The sequence below is a fragment of the Choloepus didactylus genome, chromosome 1, assembly GCF_015220235.1.
Source record: "Choloepus didactylus isolate mChoDid1 chromosome 1, mChoDid1.pri, whole genome shotgun sequence".
Classification (NCBI taxonomy): Eukaryota; Metazoa; Chordata; class Mammalia; order Pilosa; family Megalonychidae; genus Choloepus; species Choloepus didactylus.
In genome coordinates this window covers 173,149,343-173,167,972 of record NC_051307.1, presented here as the reverse complement: position 1 = coordinate 173,167,972, position 18,630 = coordinate 173,149,343, and the positions used below count along the sequence as shown (strand labels likewise).

General features: G+C 36.9%; 1 protein-coding gene across 1 annotated transcript in view; it reads left to right on the top strand.

The window, feature by feature from the left end:
* The window catches only part of ZNF385D (zinc finger protein 385D), a 341,200-nt gene that overhangs the window by 234,838 nt on the left and 87,732 nt on the right, over positions 1 to 18,630 (top strand). The window contains exon 4 of the mRNA XM_037845674.1: positions 18,211 to 18,373. Coding sequence (XP_037701602.1) covers positions 18,211 to 18,373 — 163 coding nt within the window. The remainder of the gene's footprint in view (positions 1 to 18,210; positions 18,374 to 18,630) is intronic.

Below are 18,630 nucleotides of genomic sequence, written 5' to 3'. Positions count from 1 at the left end.
ATTTTGGTCCTCACTTAGGTAAAGATTAGCTAAACATAAATTTCATAAGTTTGGTTATGCCTGTCTGCTCACAAACCTTCTCTACTTTGGTTGGAATCCTATGATTACATAGGTTTAGGACATAATAGTAGGTAGATGCATTTGTTAGTTTAACGTAACTCTGACTGCTGTACAGATCAATCAAGAGATATACAATGATCCTAACATAATAGAAATTTAAGTGTTGCTCTTGTCAATTCTAAAATAAGTGTTCTTGACCCTCTGGCACATCTCACCCTAATGCTGATGCAGTAATCCAGACCTTTCCATCTTGTGATTTTATCAACTTTAACATGCAGTTTCCAAGGTTGCTGTGCTTGCCTCCAACAGCAGACACAAGGAAAAAGAGCCTGGGAAACCATGCTTAAGAGATTTTAATGAACTAGGTCTGGGCATATTGCAGATCACATTGATGTTCATTGGCTAGCACTCAATCACATAGCCACTTCCACTTAACTGTAACAGAAGTGTAGATTAGCTGTATTCTAAGAAGGCAGAAGGGGAAATTCATTTCTTCTATGAGACCTTAATGTAGTGCTAGAGTATTACAAAAACTGTTCTGTCTAGTTTCTGGGGTAAAAGTTCAGGCAGTCATAGAAGAAAGTGGGAAATCTACTCTAGCAGTAAGGTACATCTTTTTTTTTTCATCTTCTCTCCCCTTCCTATATTTATTCTTCATTTTTTCCAAATATCTCTATAGAAAACAGAAATATTTCAAAAATTATTCATGATGTGATGGAACGATCATGAAATTTGGAGATAGGGAGACTTGGTTTCAAGCCTTGCCTCTATTGCTAATTGCTTGTGGTCCTTGGGCAAGTCACTTAAACATTGTGAACTTCAGTTTCCTTATCTTTAAAAAGGATATAATACAAGCTATTTTTGAAGGGACATAATGTCTCTTCAGTAGTACACACATTATATTAGTTGGAAAATATTTGGTAGCTTTTGTTATCATCTGTAGTTTACCTTGATTCTCTTTGATCCCTATCTGAAAATCCCTGGAAAGAAATTTGTATTAGTTATGTTAATGCTAAGCTGCCATAACAAAGAAACCCTAAACTAGAGAAGCTTAGATAACGTAGATGTTTATTTCTCTTTACATCATCTGTCTGCAGTGAACGTTTCCAGCTGTCATGCAGCTCTGCTCCAGTGATGTTGTTGAAGTCTAGAGAGAAGTCAATTTTAAGATAATAACCTATGAAGGAAAGTCTAAACTTATTAATATTTCTATTGATAATTAAAGTCTGACTCTTATTTAGTCTTTGTCCAACAGTGTACTTTCAAAGTAAATAATAAATCATGCTACTCAGTTACCTGATAAAAATCTTTTGTGCCACTGCTCTATATTAGACTTAGAGGAAATTTCTTATCAAAGGTGAAGTTGGGTGTATGAATAAAGTAAGGGGACTGGTTGGGAGCTGTGTCTTTATGTGTCTAGCTTGTTGTTAACTGTTCCAAGCCATGTCTCCTCTTCCTAAGAGTGGCAACCATTATGATGATGTGAAAAGTCTTGGACTAATGGAGAAATGTAGAAGCTATTTTAATAAGTGGACAAAGTAGTTTATGTAACATCATAAACAGAGCAGTCTCATTTTTTGTAAAAACAATATATAATTATCATTCAACAAGTAGATACTGAGCAATTTATAATAAAAAACCCTGAAAGGCTGAAAGGACATACAACCAAATAATTAATTCAGGATGATTTGTTTTCTAGGTTATTTTTATATATTCCTTTTCTTTATTTGAACTTTCAAGATTTTCGCTACTCTGGGTTTTGTAAAAAGGATGAAAATATTTTAAGATAATATTGATGTTATTAAAAATATAACTTTCGTTCTGGTTTGCTAATGCTGTCATTGTGAAAAATACCAGAAATGGATTAGCTTTTATAAAGGGGGTTTATTTGGTGACAAATTTACAGTCTGAAGGCCATGAAAATGTCCAAATTAAGGCTTCAACACAAGTATACCTTCACCAAAGGAAGGCCAATGGTGTCCGGAAAACCTGTGTTAGCTCGGAAGGCTGGTGTCTGCTGATCCCAGGTTGGTTTCCAGCTCCTCTTTCAGCTCCTGTGCATTCTTCAAACTGTTGCTCTTGGAAAGTTTTGTCCTCTCTTAACTTCTCTGGAGCAAACTCTGGGCTAGCATTTCCAAAGTGTCACCTAAAGTCTGCTTTCAGTGGCCATCTCCAAAATGTCTCTCTGAGCTGCTCTCCAAAATGACACTTTTAGCTGCTCTGAGGTCATTCTGTTTGTTAGCTCTTTTATAGGACTCCAGTGATTAAATCAAGATCCACTCTGAATGGGCGAGGTCCATAACTCCATGGAAATAATCCAATCAAACATTTCACTCACATTTGATTGAGTCACATCTCCATGGAAACACTCAATCAAAGGATTCCAACCTAATCAACACTAATATGTCTGTCCCCACAAAACTGCATTAAAGAACATGGCATTTTGGGGGACATAATAAATCCAAACCAGCACAACTTGTTTTATGCTTTTACAAATAATAAAACCAAAATGCAGGTCTGCTTCCAGATACCCACTTATAATATGGAAGCACATGTTAACAGTATTAAATAAAATAACAGTGCTCAGCTTTAAATAGTAATGTCAGATGGATGTAGTTTGCTTCTGGAGGCCACCCCAATTGATAAATCCATGCCCAAGTATTCAGCACCTTCACTCATTCCAAACCTTTCCAAGATCCATTTACTTGATTAAGCATTAAATTATCCTATCCTTATCACAGTCACCAATATACAAGTTGCAAACTACAATGGACACGTCTGTGCCCCTTTTTACCTGACATAGAAGCCACAGCCACTAGAGACAACCATGCCATTCCTGAGGCCCTCATCCCTCTTGGCTTCCATGATACCAGATTCTCCAGGTCTTTATTCTTTCTCCATGGCTGTATCTTCTCCATCTCCTTTTCTTACTCCGCATCCTACACCACCTATCTATATACTGAAATGTCATAAGGCATAAATGTGTGCTTGGAGTATATACATATTTAAATAAACAAATAAATAAAATCTGTTTTTAATCCAAAGGATTGACATTGATAGTGAGATTTCCTGACAATAGGAGAAAACGAGCAGAGGAACCTGAGGTGCGCTTTCACTTGGAAATTTGTTTTCTGGACCAGCCCCACAGAAAGGAAAACACAACTTTAAATACATAACTTCTAAGAATAGGGATTCCACAATTCCTAACTGAAAAACTGAGTATTGGAGTAATTTTACAAACTTCACATCTGAATTTATTCTAGTTTTTCATGCAGCTTGAATCATTGAATCATTCTTGAAGTTCTTTTGTTGTTTTAACACATTAAATTACCTCATTACTGCTGAATATGTAGTAGAAAATGGCATCTGTTTACACTGTAATAATATAAAAATTACTTAGTAACAAAATAAAGAGCAATTTGCAAAAGCTAATCATATTTGTGCACTTGTCTGCAAAAAGTAAATTGTTAATATATGCCCAAGGGGGGAAATCACTTGCTGGTTTAAGCAGTGGAAGCAGTGATATTAATAAGAATCATTCAGACATCTCCTGTATTTAAGATTGGATCCAAAAGGTCCCAACTTGTCATAAAAACACAGATGTTTATTAATTTTATTAAGTCACTTTGACCCTGATAAATTACACCAATTTAGAGATTCAAATAAACACATAGAAAATCAAGTACTCAATACGTTTATTAATACTTGCAGTCAAAATTTTAATAATTCTTATTTAGAGAAAACTTTTTTTTTGCTTTTTTCATGCTAATCATAAATACTATTGGAAAAATGTGTCAAATGCAGTTCCTGTTTTGACATCCCTACTCCAAGAGCATTGAAATTAAAGGTCTGTTTAAATATTGAAAATAACATTTGAAAATATAAAAAAAAAAATTATAGACCAGATCATGGTTTCAGTAGATTCACTGAGTTGCAGCTTTTTGCTTGTCTCATGTAGAAACATATTGAAGCCAGAGAGTGCTTAAATTTTATAATTATTGAGACTTTTAAAATTCATAAAATTAAAACAAAAGATTTGTAGGACAGACCATGTCTCCTATGGCAGTAATAGACATAGCCAGATGTCATATTCAAAATTAACCTTAAGTAGGTTTTTTTTGACTCCTGTAATTTATAAAGAATAGAGAAAGAATTGTATATGCAGATAGTCTTTAAACTCTCTTTTTCTAGATGCCAAGATGAATCCTATTCAGCTTACACAGTCTTATTTCCGACATGTTAATAATACTAATTAAGACACAGCTCTCTTTTACGTGTCATCAGTGCTTGATTAGTACTCCCATCCTGCCTTCCTGCTTTTGACCTGCCCTTTAATAAGGTTTCTGTAAATGGCTGATTCCATGCACTACAATTTTAGCTCAGAACAAACCTTATTACCAGGATTGGAGGACACCTCATTGTAGCCTTCTATAGTTGGACTTCACCAATCTCCATTTTGCTATTCTAAAGACATAAATTTTATCCTTATGAATTTAGCCTCTAGAGACCATGTGCTAAGATATGTTATTCCATATAGCACAGATAAATGTGTCCTTTCTTTCTAGTTAACTTACTTTGGTGTGAGGAGAATTATTCACTCTGTGGCTAAAACTGGAATATTTTATGCACTTTAAGAAAAGACTTTTTTTTTAAGCTAAGTGATGAAGTATACTTTAGCTCAATAAAGAGTTTGGAAATGTCCCATGCATTGTCAATTGGATTCTTAGTTCATTCACTCAAATGTCGTACCTGATTAAGGAATATGTTTCAATGGTTAAACATGAGAAACTCTTTTATTTGCCTTTCAAATGACATTTCCCAGTGGCTTCAGGTTACCATCTGTTGCTGATAACTCTCCTATTTAGCTACAGCCTAGACTTCATCTCTAAACTCCAGATGCATGTACCTAACTGCAGAACCCGTAATTTACTTAGATGTCTTAAAGACTCCTTTAACTGAACATATCCCCACCCAACTCATCCTCTTTCCCCAAGCATCTGGACCTCTTTGAATAGTATCCATTTTAGGGAATGGCATCTTCAGTCATGTATTTGCAAGAAGTAGAAACCTGGGAGGCATCTTTGAGACTGCCCTCAAAATTCACCCTCATTTCTTGACATTTTAAACTTACATGTTAATCAAATGTGTGCATGTTTCTTTCTCCACTTTCTAAGGTGTGACCATCTCCTACTTGGACCACAACAGTAATCTAACCATTTGCTCCTTCCCCACTCTTGTCATCCTTCTCCCATCTAGTCTCCTTGATCTGGCCAGAGTGATCTAATAAAAATGCAAACATGTCTATGTCTCTATTTCTTAAAACTTACGAGCGGCTTCCCATTTGAACAGAGGGTAAAGAACATAATCCTCAACTGAACCTATAAGGCCATCTAAGCAAGAACTAACTTGTGCCCCCATCTCCCACCTTACATCCCCAACTGTACTTCCTGATGCCTGAAGGATGCACACTTTGGGATATAAACCAAACATCACAGTTTTCCACACTTTTTTTGAACACATCAACATTAATTTGTTAGAATTGGTATTGAAAAAAATTGAACCAAATATACCCTCAGATAAAATACACTAATTAATAGTAATATTTAGAGCACGGGTCTGAGACAAACTCTGGGCAAAATTATATCCATCAGTGACCACAGACATCAGTAATTCTTGTTAATGAGCCTAATATCTGTACACTGTTTAGTTTTACCTATGTCCTCTGCATGGGGCCAACTATGAAATCACGTAATAGGGTATTTTCCATTATCCATTCTCTTGGATTGAGAAGAAGGCAGTATATCACACAGGCTATGAGAGTGGTCTCTGCAGATGCACAGGCTTAAGAGCAAGCCCTGGCTCTGCCCTTACAGCGTGATTGAGCTGCTCGAGCTTTCAGTGTCTCAGTTTCCTCATCTGTAATTGTAATTCCCTCATATATCTCTGTAAGAAATAAGCGAGAATCCTCATATAAAGCCTTTAGCACTCTGCCTAGCGCACAGTGGCATTACATTAATGCTTCGCATCCACTGGGTAAAGCAAAAGCAGTGTCTCTTTAGTCCATATATGACAAATTGAACTCTTTCTCCAAATGTCACCCAGGAAAATCCTCTGGCCAAAATTCTACCAAGGAATTCTAAATGTTCCTGAACTGAAAACACCTGGCTTGTCATGGGAATTTTCTCTAAACACCAAACTCTTGGAATTGGTACTCTTTTTTTTCTTTTTACTGTAGCACTCTACCTACAGTGTAGTCAAACAAGAAATTTATTTCTGTATCTATATATATACATCTACATCTACATCTATACATCTGTATCCATATATTTTTAGGTCATAGAAGAATCTGGCATAAAGACAAATCAGGCATGTATATATGCCCAGATAACTCAGGATGCTAGAGTCATTGCGACTGTCTCTTCCCAGCTCCTACATACTCCAAAAGTTAGTCCAGGACCGAAGGCATTTCTTTGTGCAGCTTTGCTTATAGAAAAATTTGAAAAGAAAACACTTTCTTCTGCCCACCAAATATTTTCCTAAGTCAGGGTAGAAACATTATTTGAGAAGTTGGGTGCTTTCCCCAGATTCTGCCCACAAAATGTCTTGCTTCAGGGGGAGAAACCAAGATGGCAGCTAGGTGAGACAGGGTTAAGGAACGCCTCCATGGAAAACACTAGATAAGGACCAGAGAGCGACCCAGAATACCGGTGGCAGTGATGTGCCAGCTGGACGAGATCTGCTAGTTCCCAGGGGCTGTATACTTGGTGAAACTGAGAGTCTGCATTCTGAAACGAGTGAGTAAGCTGGCTGGAAGTCCCGCAGCCGCGCGGCGATCTGGGGAAGCCAGGGTTTGGCTTCTGGAGACCAATGGGCTCTTTTAATTAAAAAAAAAAAAAAAAAAGAAAAAGGGTAAAAGCCAGGAGTGGCTGCAGGTGCGATCAGCTGCAGGTGCGATCGTGGGAAACATGCAGTAAAACACAGCAAGAGGGGGCTGGGCCGGCCTCTCGGTGTCTGGCCTGGAAGATGGCCCGCTGCAGATATCCCTGGGGCCAGGGGAATGGAGCGGAGAGCCAGAAGCTGAAAGAATCCTCGCGGCTAGCAGCTCGCTCCCGGGAGGGCTGGATAAACTGCCTGGGGCTGTGCCCACAGTCCAGAGCCCCGCCAGTTGTCCCAGAGCTGGGAAGGAGGAACTGTGCAAGGAGAGGGGTGTGGAGATGCCCCGTTCAGCCATTTTTGCATAAGGCTGAAAGCGAGCCAGCTCGGCCCAGCGGCCCGGGGCTTCCCTTGAGGGACGGCGCGTGCTGATGATGTAGCACAGCATTCCCTCAGCAGAGGTCCTGGAGGATTGTGGCTGGGCAGGGGGACCTGCTCGGAGATCCGAGAGACACTACGCCAAGTCCGGTGGTTTGTCGGACATCGAGAGAGAGGGGCTGGGGCTGAAATGAAATGAAGGCTTGGACTCTAGCGGCGGCCTTGAATCTCCAGGAACTGGGGGGATTTGAATATTGAGGCTGTCCTTCCTCCCTGACCTCCCTTACAAGCGCCCCGCATTCAGGGCGGACAGCTCCAGCAGCACACCCAGGCTGAGTTCTCCAGCTGGACCCCACAAGAATCGTTTCCCCATATAACACAGGGACAAGGTGGAGAACTGACGTGAGAGGTATAGGTGACTCACAGACGCCATCTGCTGGTTAGTTAGAGAAAGTGTATGTCACCAAACAGTGTTTCTGAAAAATTAGATAGGTTTTTTTTTTTTTTTTTTTTTACAAATTAAAAGAACCTGTTGAGCAGAGCAAATGCCAAGAGGCCAAAAATAACAGAAAATCTCAATGCATATGATAAAACCAGACAATATGGAGAATCCAACTCCAAACACACAAATCAAGTTATCAGAAGAAACAAAATTCCTCGCAGAATTAATCAAACAAATACAATCGAGAAACGAAAGCATGGCAAAGGATTTAAAGGACATCAAGAAGACCATGGCCCAGGATATAAGCTATATAAAGAAGACCCTAGAAGAGCATAAAGAAGACATTGCAAGGCTAAATAAAAAAATAGAAGATCTTATGGAAATAAAAGAAACTGTTGGCCAAATTAAAAAGACTCTGGATATTCACAATACAAGACTAGAGGAAGCTGAACAACATCTCAGTGTCCTAGAAGTCCACAGAACAGAAAATGAAAGAACAAAAGAAAGAATGGAGAAAAAAATTGAAAAAATTGAAATGGATCTCAGGGAAATGATAGATAAAATAAAACATCCAAATTTAAGACTCATTGGTGTCCCAGAAGGGGAAGAGAAAGGTAAAGGTCTAGAAAGAGTATTCAAAGAAATTGTTAGGGAAAAATTCCCCAATCTTCTACACAATATAAATACAGAAAGCATAAATGCCCAGTGAACTCCAAATAGAATAAATCCAAATAAACCCACTCCAAGACATATTCTGATCAGACTGTCAAATACTGAAGAGAAGGAGCAAGTTCTGAAAGCAGCAAGAGAAAAGCAATTCACCACATACAAAGGAAACAACATAAGACTAAGTTGCGACTACTCAGTGGCCACCATGGAGGCGGGAACGCAGTGGTATGACATATTTAAAATACTGAGAGAGAAAAATTTCCAACCAAGAATACTTTATCCAGCAAAACTCTCCTTCAAATTTGAGGGAGAGCTTAAATTTTTCACAGACAAACAAATGCTGAGAGACTTTGCCAATAAAAGACCTGCCCTACTTCAGATTCTAAAGGGAACCCTACCAACAGAGAAACAACAGAAAGAAGAAAGAGATCTAGAGAATTTTAACAGAAATATATAGTATCTTACATCCCAAAGCACCAGGACACTTGTTTTTCTCTGGTGATCACGGATCTTTCTCCAGAAGGGACTATAAGCTGGGACATAAAACAAGCCTCAAGAAATTAAAAAAAAAAAAAAAAAAAAATTGAATACACTCAAAGCACATTCTCCAACCACAATGGAATACAAATAGAAGTCAATAATTTTTGAACTGTAACTCCTCTATTTACTTCCGGCATGATATAAATTACACAAACCCTAATGACAAATCAGTGGTTTTGAACTCAATGTAAAATATGTAATTTTAGACAGCTATATAAAGGTAGGGGAATGGAGGAGTATAGGAACATAGTTTATGTGTCCTATTGAAGTGGAGGTGGTATCAAAGAAAAACAAGATTTTTATGGAGATAAGAGGTTAATTTTAACCCCCACAGCAAACACAAAGAAACTATCAGAGAATGTAACCATAGAGATGAATTGTAGAGTTCAGGTTAGGAGAAATGGGGGACGGTGCAATGGGGAGTTAAGAAATGAGGGTGGAGTTGCTGTTTGAGGTGAAGGGAAATTTCTGGTAATGGATGGTGGGAAAGAGCATTACAACATTCTAAAGGTGATTAATCCCACTAATGGAAGGCTAGGGAGGGGGTGGAATGGGAAGATTTAGGCTGCATGTATGTTCCCGCAATTGAAAAAAAAAAGACAGTTTAAATAGATGATTGAATGCCAAGGATGAGCTTGGATGGAATTAGAGGATAGAGGACAGGTGGCTCAAAGGGACACAGTTGAGACATAAGGTAAAGGAAATATAGAATGTAAGCTTTGTATCATTGTTGAACCTGTTGTACTTCTTAGCTGCACTTAATGGGATTGCATAAAAGAATGTTCTTGTTCATGGGAAGTGTATACGTGAATTATAGTGTATGCTCAAGGATGTGTGCAGCTAGCTCTCATATGTTCAGAAGACAGAGCAATAGATGATGGATGATAGATAGGGAGGGAAAGAAATAGCGATGTGACAGCATGTTAAGGTTGGTGGATTGAGCTATCGGGGTAGGGTGTCAGGGTATGATGGAATTCTGTGTATGGGGTTAGTATTGTTTTTGCAACTGTTCCTATAACTTTGAATTTATTCCAAAAAAAAAAAAAAAATGTCTTGCTTCAGACCTTTTTACTCACAGGGACTTGGGCACACAGGTCACCCATGCTTGTCTTGTTTAAAAATATTTCCATTTCCTTTGGTTCTTAGGTCCACAGTTCCTATAAAAATACAGTTTCTTCACAATTTTCATCCATGTCCAGAGTTCCACTCCAGACTCTAAGTTGATTTATACAGATGAATATCAGTTTTTCCTTTATTTTGGCCCAAAACAGGGCATTTGTTTCGTTACTGAGATCCTTCTCTATCTCCAGAAGCCTTAGGTACTTTGACATGGTTTATCTCACTGAATTGGGTGAAGGCTTTACAGTTTTTTTCTAGTTGTTAGTGTTTTATTTCCTCTTGGTTTTCTAAGTATTCTTTATGTAATACTTAGAGTGGTTTTATGTAATACTTAGAGTGGTTAACCCTTTTGCAATAGGAGTTGCAAATATTTTTCACAGTTTTTCAAATAACTTTACTTTGCTAATGGCATTTTTTTTTAATCTGGGAGATGCAAATTTTTGTAAATGTGGTTTAATTTATCAATCTGTCTTTTCTCCATTCTACCCTAGTGACAACAGTGGTATCTGGCCCCTGGTAACTGTTCAGTGAATTCTTTGTAAAGGAGTGAATTGTAGATTCCTCACATGGCTAGATTCTGCCTCTTAAGAGTCCAGGTTCTTGAGGTCATCTGTGGTCTCATTCTCTGTCTTTTCCTAATTACTCAGAAATGCTTCAGAAAACTACTTAACACCGACAAAACATCTGGCACAAATAGAAATCATTATCTTGTGGACCTGATGGATCTTATTAGCAATTATACTTTTTAGAGGTAATCTTTGGGGCATGTTCATTAAAGGAACAATGAGAACAATTCTCAAGTTTATGAATTAGACATTAGAAATGATACCAAACTGTAAGGAGGAAAGCCCTTCATTAATTTATGGATAAATAGGAAATTCTGTCTTTTTCCCCTAATGGAAGGTGCTCTTCTTCAGCATATTCAGGGAATATATTATTATGAAAATTTGTAGGGAGAAAAAGGGACTACTGGTGTAATGATTAATTTATTTGTACTGTTTTAGAGCATAAAATATTCCATTTTAAAAGTTAAAAAATGGCACTAACAGAAACAGCTTTTCTCAAGTATTGAAAAGTTCTATGTGCATATTTAAAAGAATTTGGTCTTTTAGATAACTTAAAATGCATAGTCATCACTGGAATTATTCATTGCATTACCCAGCTTAAAAAAAAAAACTGTTAGTTATTCATTAATTTTTCTTTTAATGTAAAACAACCTCTGTATTATTCCTTCACTGCATCCCATGGAAAGACAGTTCCCATAAATAGCACAATTTCCGATAGTGATAAGCTTTATCTGAGAGAAAAAATAATAGTTTGTGTTTGTGCCAGACGCTTTTCCAGCGTTAAGTGCCATAAAAAATCCCTGAAGTGTGTTCAACAGATAAGGCGACATGCCAAAGAATGGCAGAGAATTAAGTGGACCCTGTTCACATACAAAATCCACTGAGACACCATATGCATATTTTCATTTTAAAATCAAAATTTGAAATTAATTCAACAGACATTTAATAGGCATCTATCTGGTGTATATACTAGATCCTAGAGTCAAAATGATGAGTAAAATCAGGTCTTCATCTCTCTGTTGAGGGATTAGCTATTAGGGAAAACAAACATTTAACCCTTCTTGAAGCAGTGTTATAACGCTATAATGCAGTTATAGCAAGCCTACTTGGAGGGGATAATATGTGATGAATAGACATTTGCCAGGCAATAATGGTGATCCATTTTCCAAGAAAATGATTTCTTTTTGTGATATTTTTCTTAAGAGGAATAAAATGGAAGGCTAGTCCTTTGTTTACCTAAACTGCGAGCTGTTCTTGCTAGAGAGCAGACATTCTGACTGGGGGTGGCTGGCTGGAGGAGGAATTCGAAGTTACTTACAGGAAGTAGGCATATCACACCAGGAAAGAAAGAAGTTGTTCTCTGATACAGATACCAAAACCTGTAACAGCTTGACCCTTGAACATCCAATTCTTAGATTCGAAGTTTCTAATGCCCTTCATATACATTTCAAATGCTATGCCCAGCATCCACTGAATGAATGTTAAGCTCTGGGCATTCTGACGGTATATTGTGCAGTGGGTGAGTCATTTTAGACAAGGTGATTTCTCTGACTTCTCTCAGTTGTATATAAATATGAAAGTTTTTTGATTATGTCACTAGAGTTAAAATCTATTTGAGGTCTCTGGATTACAAAAGCTCCCAAAATGATTGAGCCAATATCGCCAGAGCCAAATGTCCCTTTTAGCTAGATGAGACGTTGGTACCAGCTTCCAAAGTCCATTGTTGTCAGGTTTCCCTCGATCAGGACTCTACCATCAGAGTGCATTGAGGCAGTGGTTTGGATTCTAGATAGACAAAGCAGTGGTGTCCCTTGCAACAGGAGCCAGATTAAAATTCTCACATTAGCTTCTCTTACTCACTGTGTTCTCTCTACTTTATGATACTTGAAAACATTCAATGAGTAGTGTTCAGAAATTGTGACGCTTGTAGATGAGTAGAGAAGCTTTGAAAAGATGAGTGAGTCCGTCTAGATTAACTTTTCATAACCATGTAAGTACTTAGTGATGAGATGTTTTCTTTGCTCACAGAAGACAAAAGTTACCTATGTTTCTGAAAAATGCTGACATGCCTCTTCTCTTTTTTTTCCTTTATGTTTATTTAGATTTTTTTCCCAGTGATTAGTGGTGGTATATAAAAATTACTCTACTTTAGTGGTATTATCTTTTTTTTTCTTTCTCCCTGTTGTGGTTGTTGTCATGTTCATTTCTGTATTGAAGAGTACAGATGACAGAAACACATTTAAAGTACAACATTCTCTTGAGTTCAGAAAGAAGACTCTTAATTGAATCTTTTTTCACTTTGGGACTCAACACAAGTGATTTCTCATTTTACTCATAACGTAGTCATTTACTTACATGTTAACCACACAATCACAAATGAAAATAAATTATTAAATATTCTATATTGGACATGTAATTAAGAATTAAAATATCTGTATCATGTATTTTTCTCCATTGCTTAAGAAAATTTGAAAGGTACATGTATTCAAGCAGCAAGGAAAATTTATAGCAATGACCTATTCTATCTTTAAATTTCTTCTTCAAATATCTTGTTAAATGTAGCAACAGAGAAAGCACTCTCTTAACTTAAGATAATGGTTTTTGCTTGCCTGCTGGCTAGGGGTTTCTCTCAATAAAAGAGTTTTAAGTATGTAAAGAAAGAACCTAGACATTGCTGCTAACTCTCCATCAGTTTAATGAACCAAAATAATGTTTTAGATACTTTGCTATAGTAAAGTTTAGTGGTTGGGAACAGATATGACTTTTTTTTTTTTTTTTAAATAGACCTGGATGTTCTTTCGGCCACTCAAATTGGATCATAGCAGGCCATTAAATATTCAGGTAAAAGTAATGGGGTCAGAGATCAGGTTGCAACAATTATTAGCTTGAAGAGAAAAGGTAAAATATGGAATGATGAAATCACACTTGGAAAGCATTTTTATGTGGTTTTTGGAATTGTAAGCAGATTTCGAGGGTTGATTTACTGTTTTGCATTCATCCCTCTTGGTTAGAAGTTTCCAGATGACTTACCTATCTGAGTTACTTTTGACTTGTTTTTAAGGAAAGAAACTTTTGATGATTTTTGGTAATTCACATTGCTCAAAGATGTTATAAACATATGGAAATTCACTCTTCAAATGGTTAAACATTAGTCTTAAAATGCCTTAATTTTTGGCTTCTTGCAGTAAGAAGGACCCATTTCTGGATAGATCAGTGGTTCTGAATCTTTAGCATGCATCACAATCACTTGGCAGTGATAGTTAAAACACGGATTGTGAGCCCCATGCCCAGAGTTTCTGAATTAGGGGATGGAAGCTGATCATTTGCATTTCTTACAAGTTCCCAGCTGCTGCTACTGCTGCTGGATTGGAACCAGCAGAACTATTGCTTTAGATGAATGGCTAATGAGGCTGAGAGTTCATAGTAAAGGAATTAAATTAGAATGAGGACTTGGAAATCTTCTACTGGTATTTACAGAAATGATATTCAAAATATTTAACAAGCGATTTGACGGGGCACAGACCAGTTAGAATGTGTATGGGTCGTAACATGTGGTTGAACCTGTGCACACTGCCTCAGAATTAGGCTTGAGTGGCACAGGCGACCCAAAAAGCATGTAAAGTCAAATTTTAAACTTTTTTTCCAGGAATCATTTTTCTATGGTTCTTCAACCAGGTCTCAAAATATTAATCTGAAGTAAGTCTTGTAGAGTTTAGGATACCATATCATGTTTTATCAGTTTATTTTTTCTTCATCTACAAAAGAACTATCTAAGCTAAAATAAATTAGATCATTTTATTTTTTTAAAAAAAGGAAAAAATGACTTCTATGGCCCAAGTGTTATCTCTTCTCTCTACAAGGAGGATGGTAATTTCTTTAATGACCACTCTTTTCCTTTTCCTGATGTTACATTTTATGAAGGTAATGTTAATTTCATTTTAATAAAATTTTAAAAAGTGATAAAATTACATGACATCACAGGCTAACAAAGACTTTCTTGGTGGTTTTGAAGTCATATTTGTTCATGAAAATCAATTGCTGTGGTAACCACATATGTAGGTTTACAATAAATTTCCCAGCTTTTAAAAAGCATAGTAAGACATTGTATAAAAAAAAATAGAATAAAATTGTACAAATATTGGTGCTAATGGAATAAAATGATGCCTGGATATTAAATTTTCAGCGATTTTCCCAGAGTAATAGTTACTTATAAAGAAGCCTCTTATTAGAAAAGTAAGATAAATGTGTATGTGTGTTTTTCAAGAGTGGACTGCTGAGAATTTAACTATTATTTTTATCTTCTTTGGAACTTCAGTTGCATTTAAACTGGAAGCCTCTTTGAAATATTGTAGATAAAATATGGAAATGGAAAAGTCTGACCAGCTAGGTTGTGGTGATAACATTTAAAATGGTATCATTCTATTTACAAGAATGTGTACGCATATCTTTAACCTTTAATGTCAGCACTTGCCTCTGGGATGACACTTGTTAGATTTCACAGTGTCTTCTGTTATTCCAAGATCATTAGTAGTGATTTTTATTACACGATGCCCTAATATTCCACTTACTATAGTGAAGTGAATTGTTAAAGCCCACTTGATTTTGTTCTACTCACTTATGCAAGTGCGGTGAGCACCTGATTCTGTTTTAATTTAAAAGTACAGAATTCTAAAACATGCTATAATAAAGCAATACACTTGCTTATTTAACCTTGTAATCATTCCGGTGAAAAAGAACTGCCCGTATCCTGGTTTTCTGAGAATAGCTTAACTCAGATATGGCTGGTAGATAATAGGAAACAACCTCGGAGGGAATATGGTGCACTGTTACATCCTGCCTCCTGTCTGCTGCAAGAAGCGGCCAGTGAGGCTCACGGAGACATTTCTGGCCAACTGCTGCTTTTTAAAACTCTCGCAACAGGATTTCTACGTATGCTGTGGCTTTGTGTACAATCACAGAAGGATCAAATGTGGCTGAAAATTGTGTCTTGTCTAGTGAAGTGGCCTAAAGGAGTAAGGAGGGCTAGCTGGGTTTTTTTTTTTTTTTTTTTTTTTCCTTTATATAAGTCCTGTTGTCCTGTATCAAGGTGGATCTAGATTTATGGAGTCAGTATGCGTAAAAAAGAAAATGAATAGTAGTCACTGTTTGGAGGACTCAAGAGCAGTTCAATAAATTCCACAAACAGTAACTAAAAGTTGAAAATATAGAAAATTTACAATATCCAAAATGGTTATCTGTCTCCATTGGGTTTCCAATTTTACCCCCACCTCCACTCCAAGGCACACACGCATGGACACATAACTTGTATGACAACAATCACAATTACATTATTTCCTCTACTATCCATCACCACCACCATCACCCCCACACACTGGATTTCATCATTTTCATTAAATTCTACATGTCTTGGTCTCTCCATAGCAATTCACAACCTAATGTTATTTGATCTTTTTTTCAAATTAGAGGAGGCTTAGTTACCATTTTTTAATTTTTAATTCAAATAATCATTATCAGGGTGCTATGGGAATTTGATTCAATTAACAAGTATATGTATGTATTTTCTTCTGTTTTGTTCTTTAAGAAACTGGGTGTCTCAACTGGGAACCCACCAACTGTTGATATTTTGTCTCCTCTCTTTCCCACAACTCTCAATGGCTCTGAGCCATTTCTCTTGCTGGACAGCATTGGTTTAGCTGTACCTGTGCAGAAAATGTTTTTTTGTTTGTTTGTTTGTCTTGTTTTGGTTGGTGTAAGTACTCTCTTAACTTGCTGGGTTCTTTTGGATAAGTTTCTTAATTCCCAAAATAGTGACATTCACTGGGTCCCAATTGTTGTTTTAAAACAAAGTCTTGACTGATTTGAAATACCATTGAGAATGTAGATTTGATGGGAACCTAAAAAATGTATATTTTTGAGACACAAGTGGAGACATCTTCTAATATATAGTATATATAAAACATACTCTAATATAACCAGGGGTAGGAGTGTTAGCAAAGAGAAGAGAGGAACTTTTCTCTAAGGGTAACTCTGTAGCCAGCTGCCTAGAAAAGATGACCAACTATCCTGTGATCTAACTGAATATAGCATATTTCTCCGAGAAGACATGGCCAAAGGACTTGGTTTATTAAAGAGGAGAATTAGACAGAAAAAAAATGTGGATACAACTGTCTGTCAAAGTCACATTCTCCATGCAGAGTCAAACCAATCTAATCTCTCGCTGGTTCTTCAATTAACTATAGCATGTCTTAACTTCATATTTTGGCTCACACTATGTCTTTTGATGTTACGTGTTGTTGGAAAACTTGTAACTGATGCATGAGTGTGCTCTCTGTTCAAACTGTTTCTAATATAAAATTTCCTTGTCCAGTGTTCTTTCAATAAGGGTACCTAGGCCATTTGAGGATATCTTGCCAGAATGATGCAAATGAAGGTGTGAATTATTTATTTATCTATTTGTTAAAACATATTTTGCTGTGATGCCCCACCTCCATCAGTTACTGTTATAAAGAAGACAATATGATTATATTTTTTTCTGACAAAATGAAACACTTAGTTTAAATAAGCAATGGGAAGTAATGAGTAGTCTTAACAAGTCAACCACTGAGTTTTCTTCTTTGTGAGGTGACATTTTAAAAGTTTTTGAGTAAGGAAACCTCTTAATTTAAAAATTTCCCTGCTTCTCCATCCCACAAAGACTTTTCTTAAATAAATAAACATTATTAAATATAAATTTCCTTAAAGATAATTTTCTATCTTAATTAATTTGTCTCCACACTACTAAAAAAGTAGTGTTTGGAAAATATAAACTTGGGGAAATGTATATCACTATTTAAAAAGTTAACTCTCCAAAGATAGAAGTAAAATAATTGAACTAGCCCAATTAGGTAGTCAAAACACATGGACCAGGGCAGAAAATATCCGCATGTTGAAAGGTTGGCAGTACCTTGAATTTCTCAGACTACTTCTATAGGAAGCAAGACAAAAGAAGCGATCAGAAATTGCCCAGCTTCAATGTATTCCATCTGGACTTAGAGCGTTTACTTTTGAAGTTTTGAGCTTCAATCTCTTGTCTCCAGGGTGCCCACTTCCCTTGTTACATGTGAACTCTTCCTTGTAGACACCTGTTGGGGACTGTATTAATCAGACACACTGTAGAAAGAGAAAATGCATTTCCTGAGCCAAGAAAGTGAGTGCTACTCATTTCCAGGGCTCTTGTGAGTCTTTGGGAGCCCAGCATCTTCTGTGGCAGAACAAAGGCAATGCAGCTGTAAATGCGTATATTTTTTTCCACTCCACAAAGAAAATGTTGCTGATATGTTAGTGTTCAGCTACATTTCTCCAAAGAGAAGCAATAGTATATTTTTCCCTTCCTTCCTGAGGATTTGGAACTTGATTCCCATCGCTTTCTAGCATCATTCTAAATAGAACCCCACTGTTTGGCTATGGCCAGAATTAGCTTGAATGGTACCTGTTATTGAAAGGGAGTCTGTATTTGCAGTAATACAGAGAATGCCGGTTTAGAAATGAGCCTGATTGCATGGTTCATTTTGTTCTCCTTTGTAGAGCCAGGCTGCGGCCCACTACAAAGGCACGAAACATGCCAAGAAGCTCAAAGCACTGGAAGCCATGAAAAATAAGCAGAAATCTGTAACTGCCAAGGACAGCGCAAAGACTACCTTCACTTCCATCACTACCAATACCATCAATACCAGCTCTGACAAAACAGGTTAAGCGATGATCTTTGTTGTTGTCATCGTCATGGTTGTTTGGTGGTTCCCTCTTGTTTTTAACCCCATGTCTGTTTATTTATGTTCTTGCCACATTGAGTCATGCTGATCCATCTTTCTGTGTGATGGTCACTGTCTCCCCCTCATTTTCCCAATACTCCTAAAAGAATATGGTAATCAGTTGTATTGCAGATTTTGCATTTTGGAAGAGTCCTGTGACTGTCTTAGAGGGACATAATAGTCATAAAAGCATTTC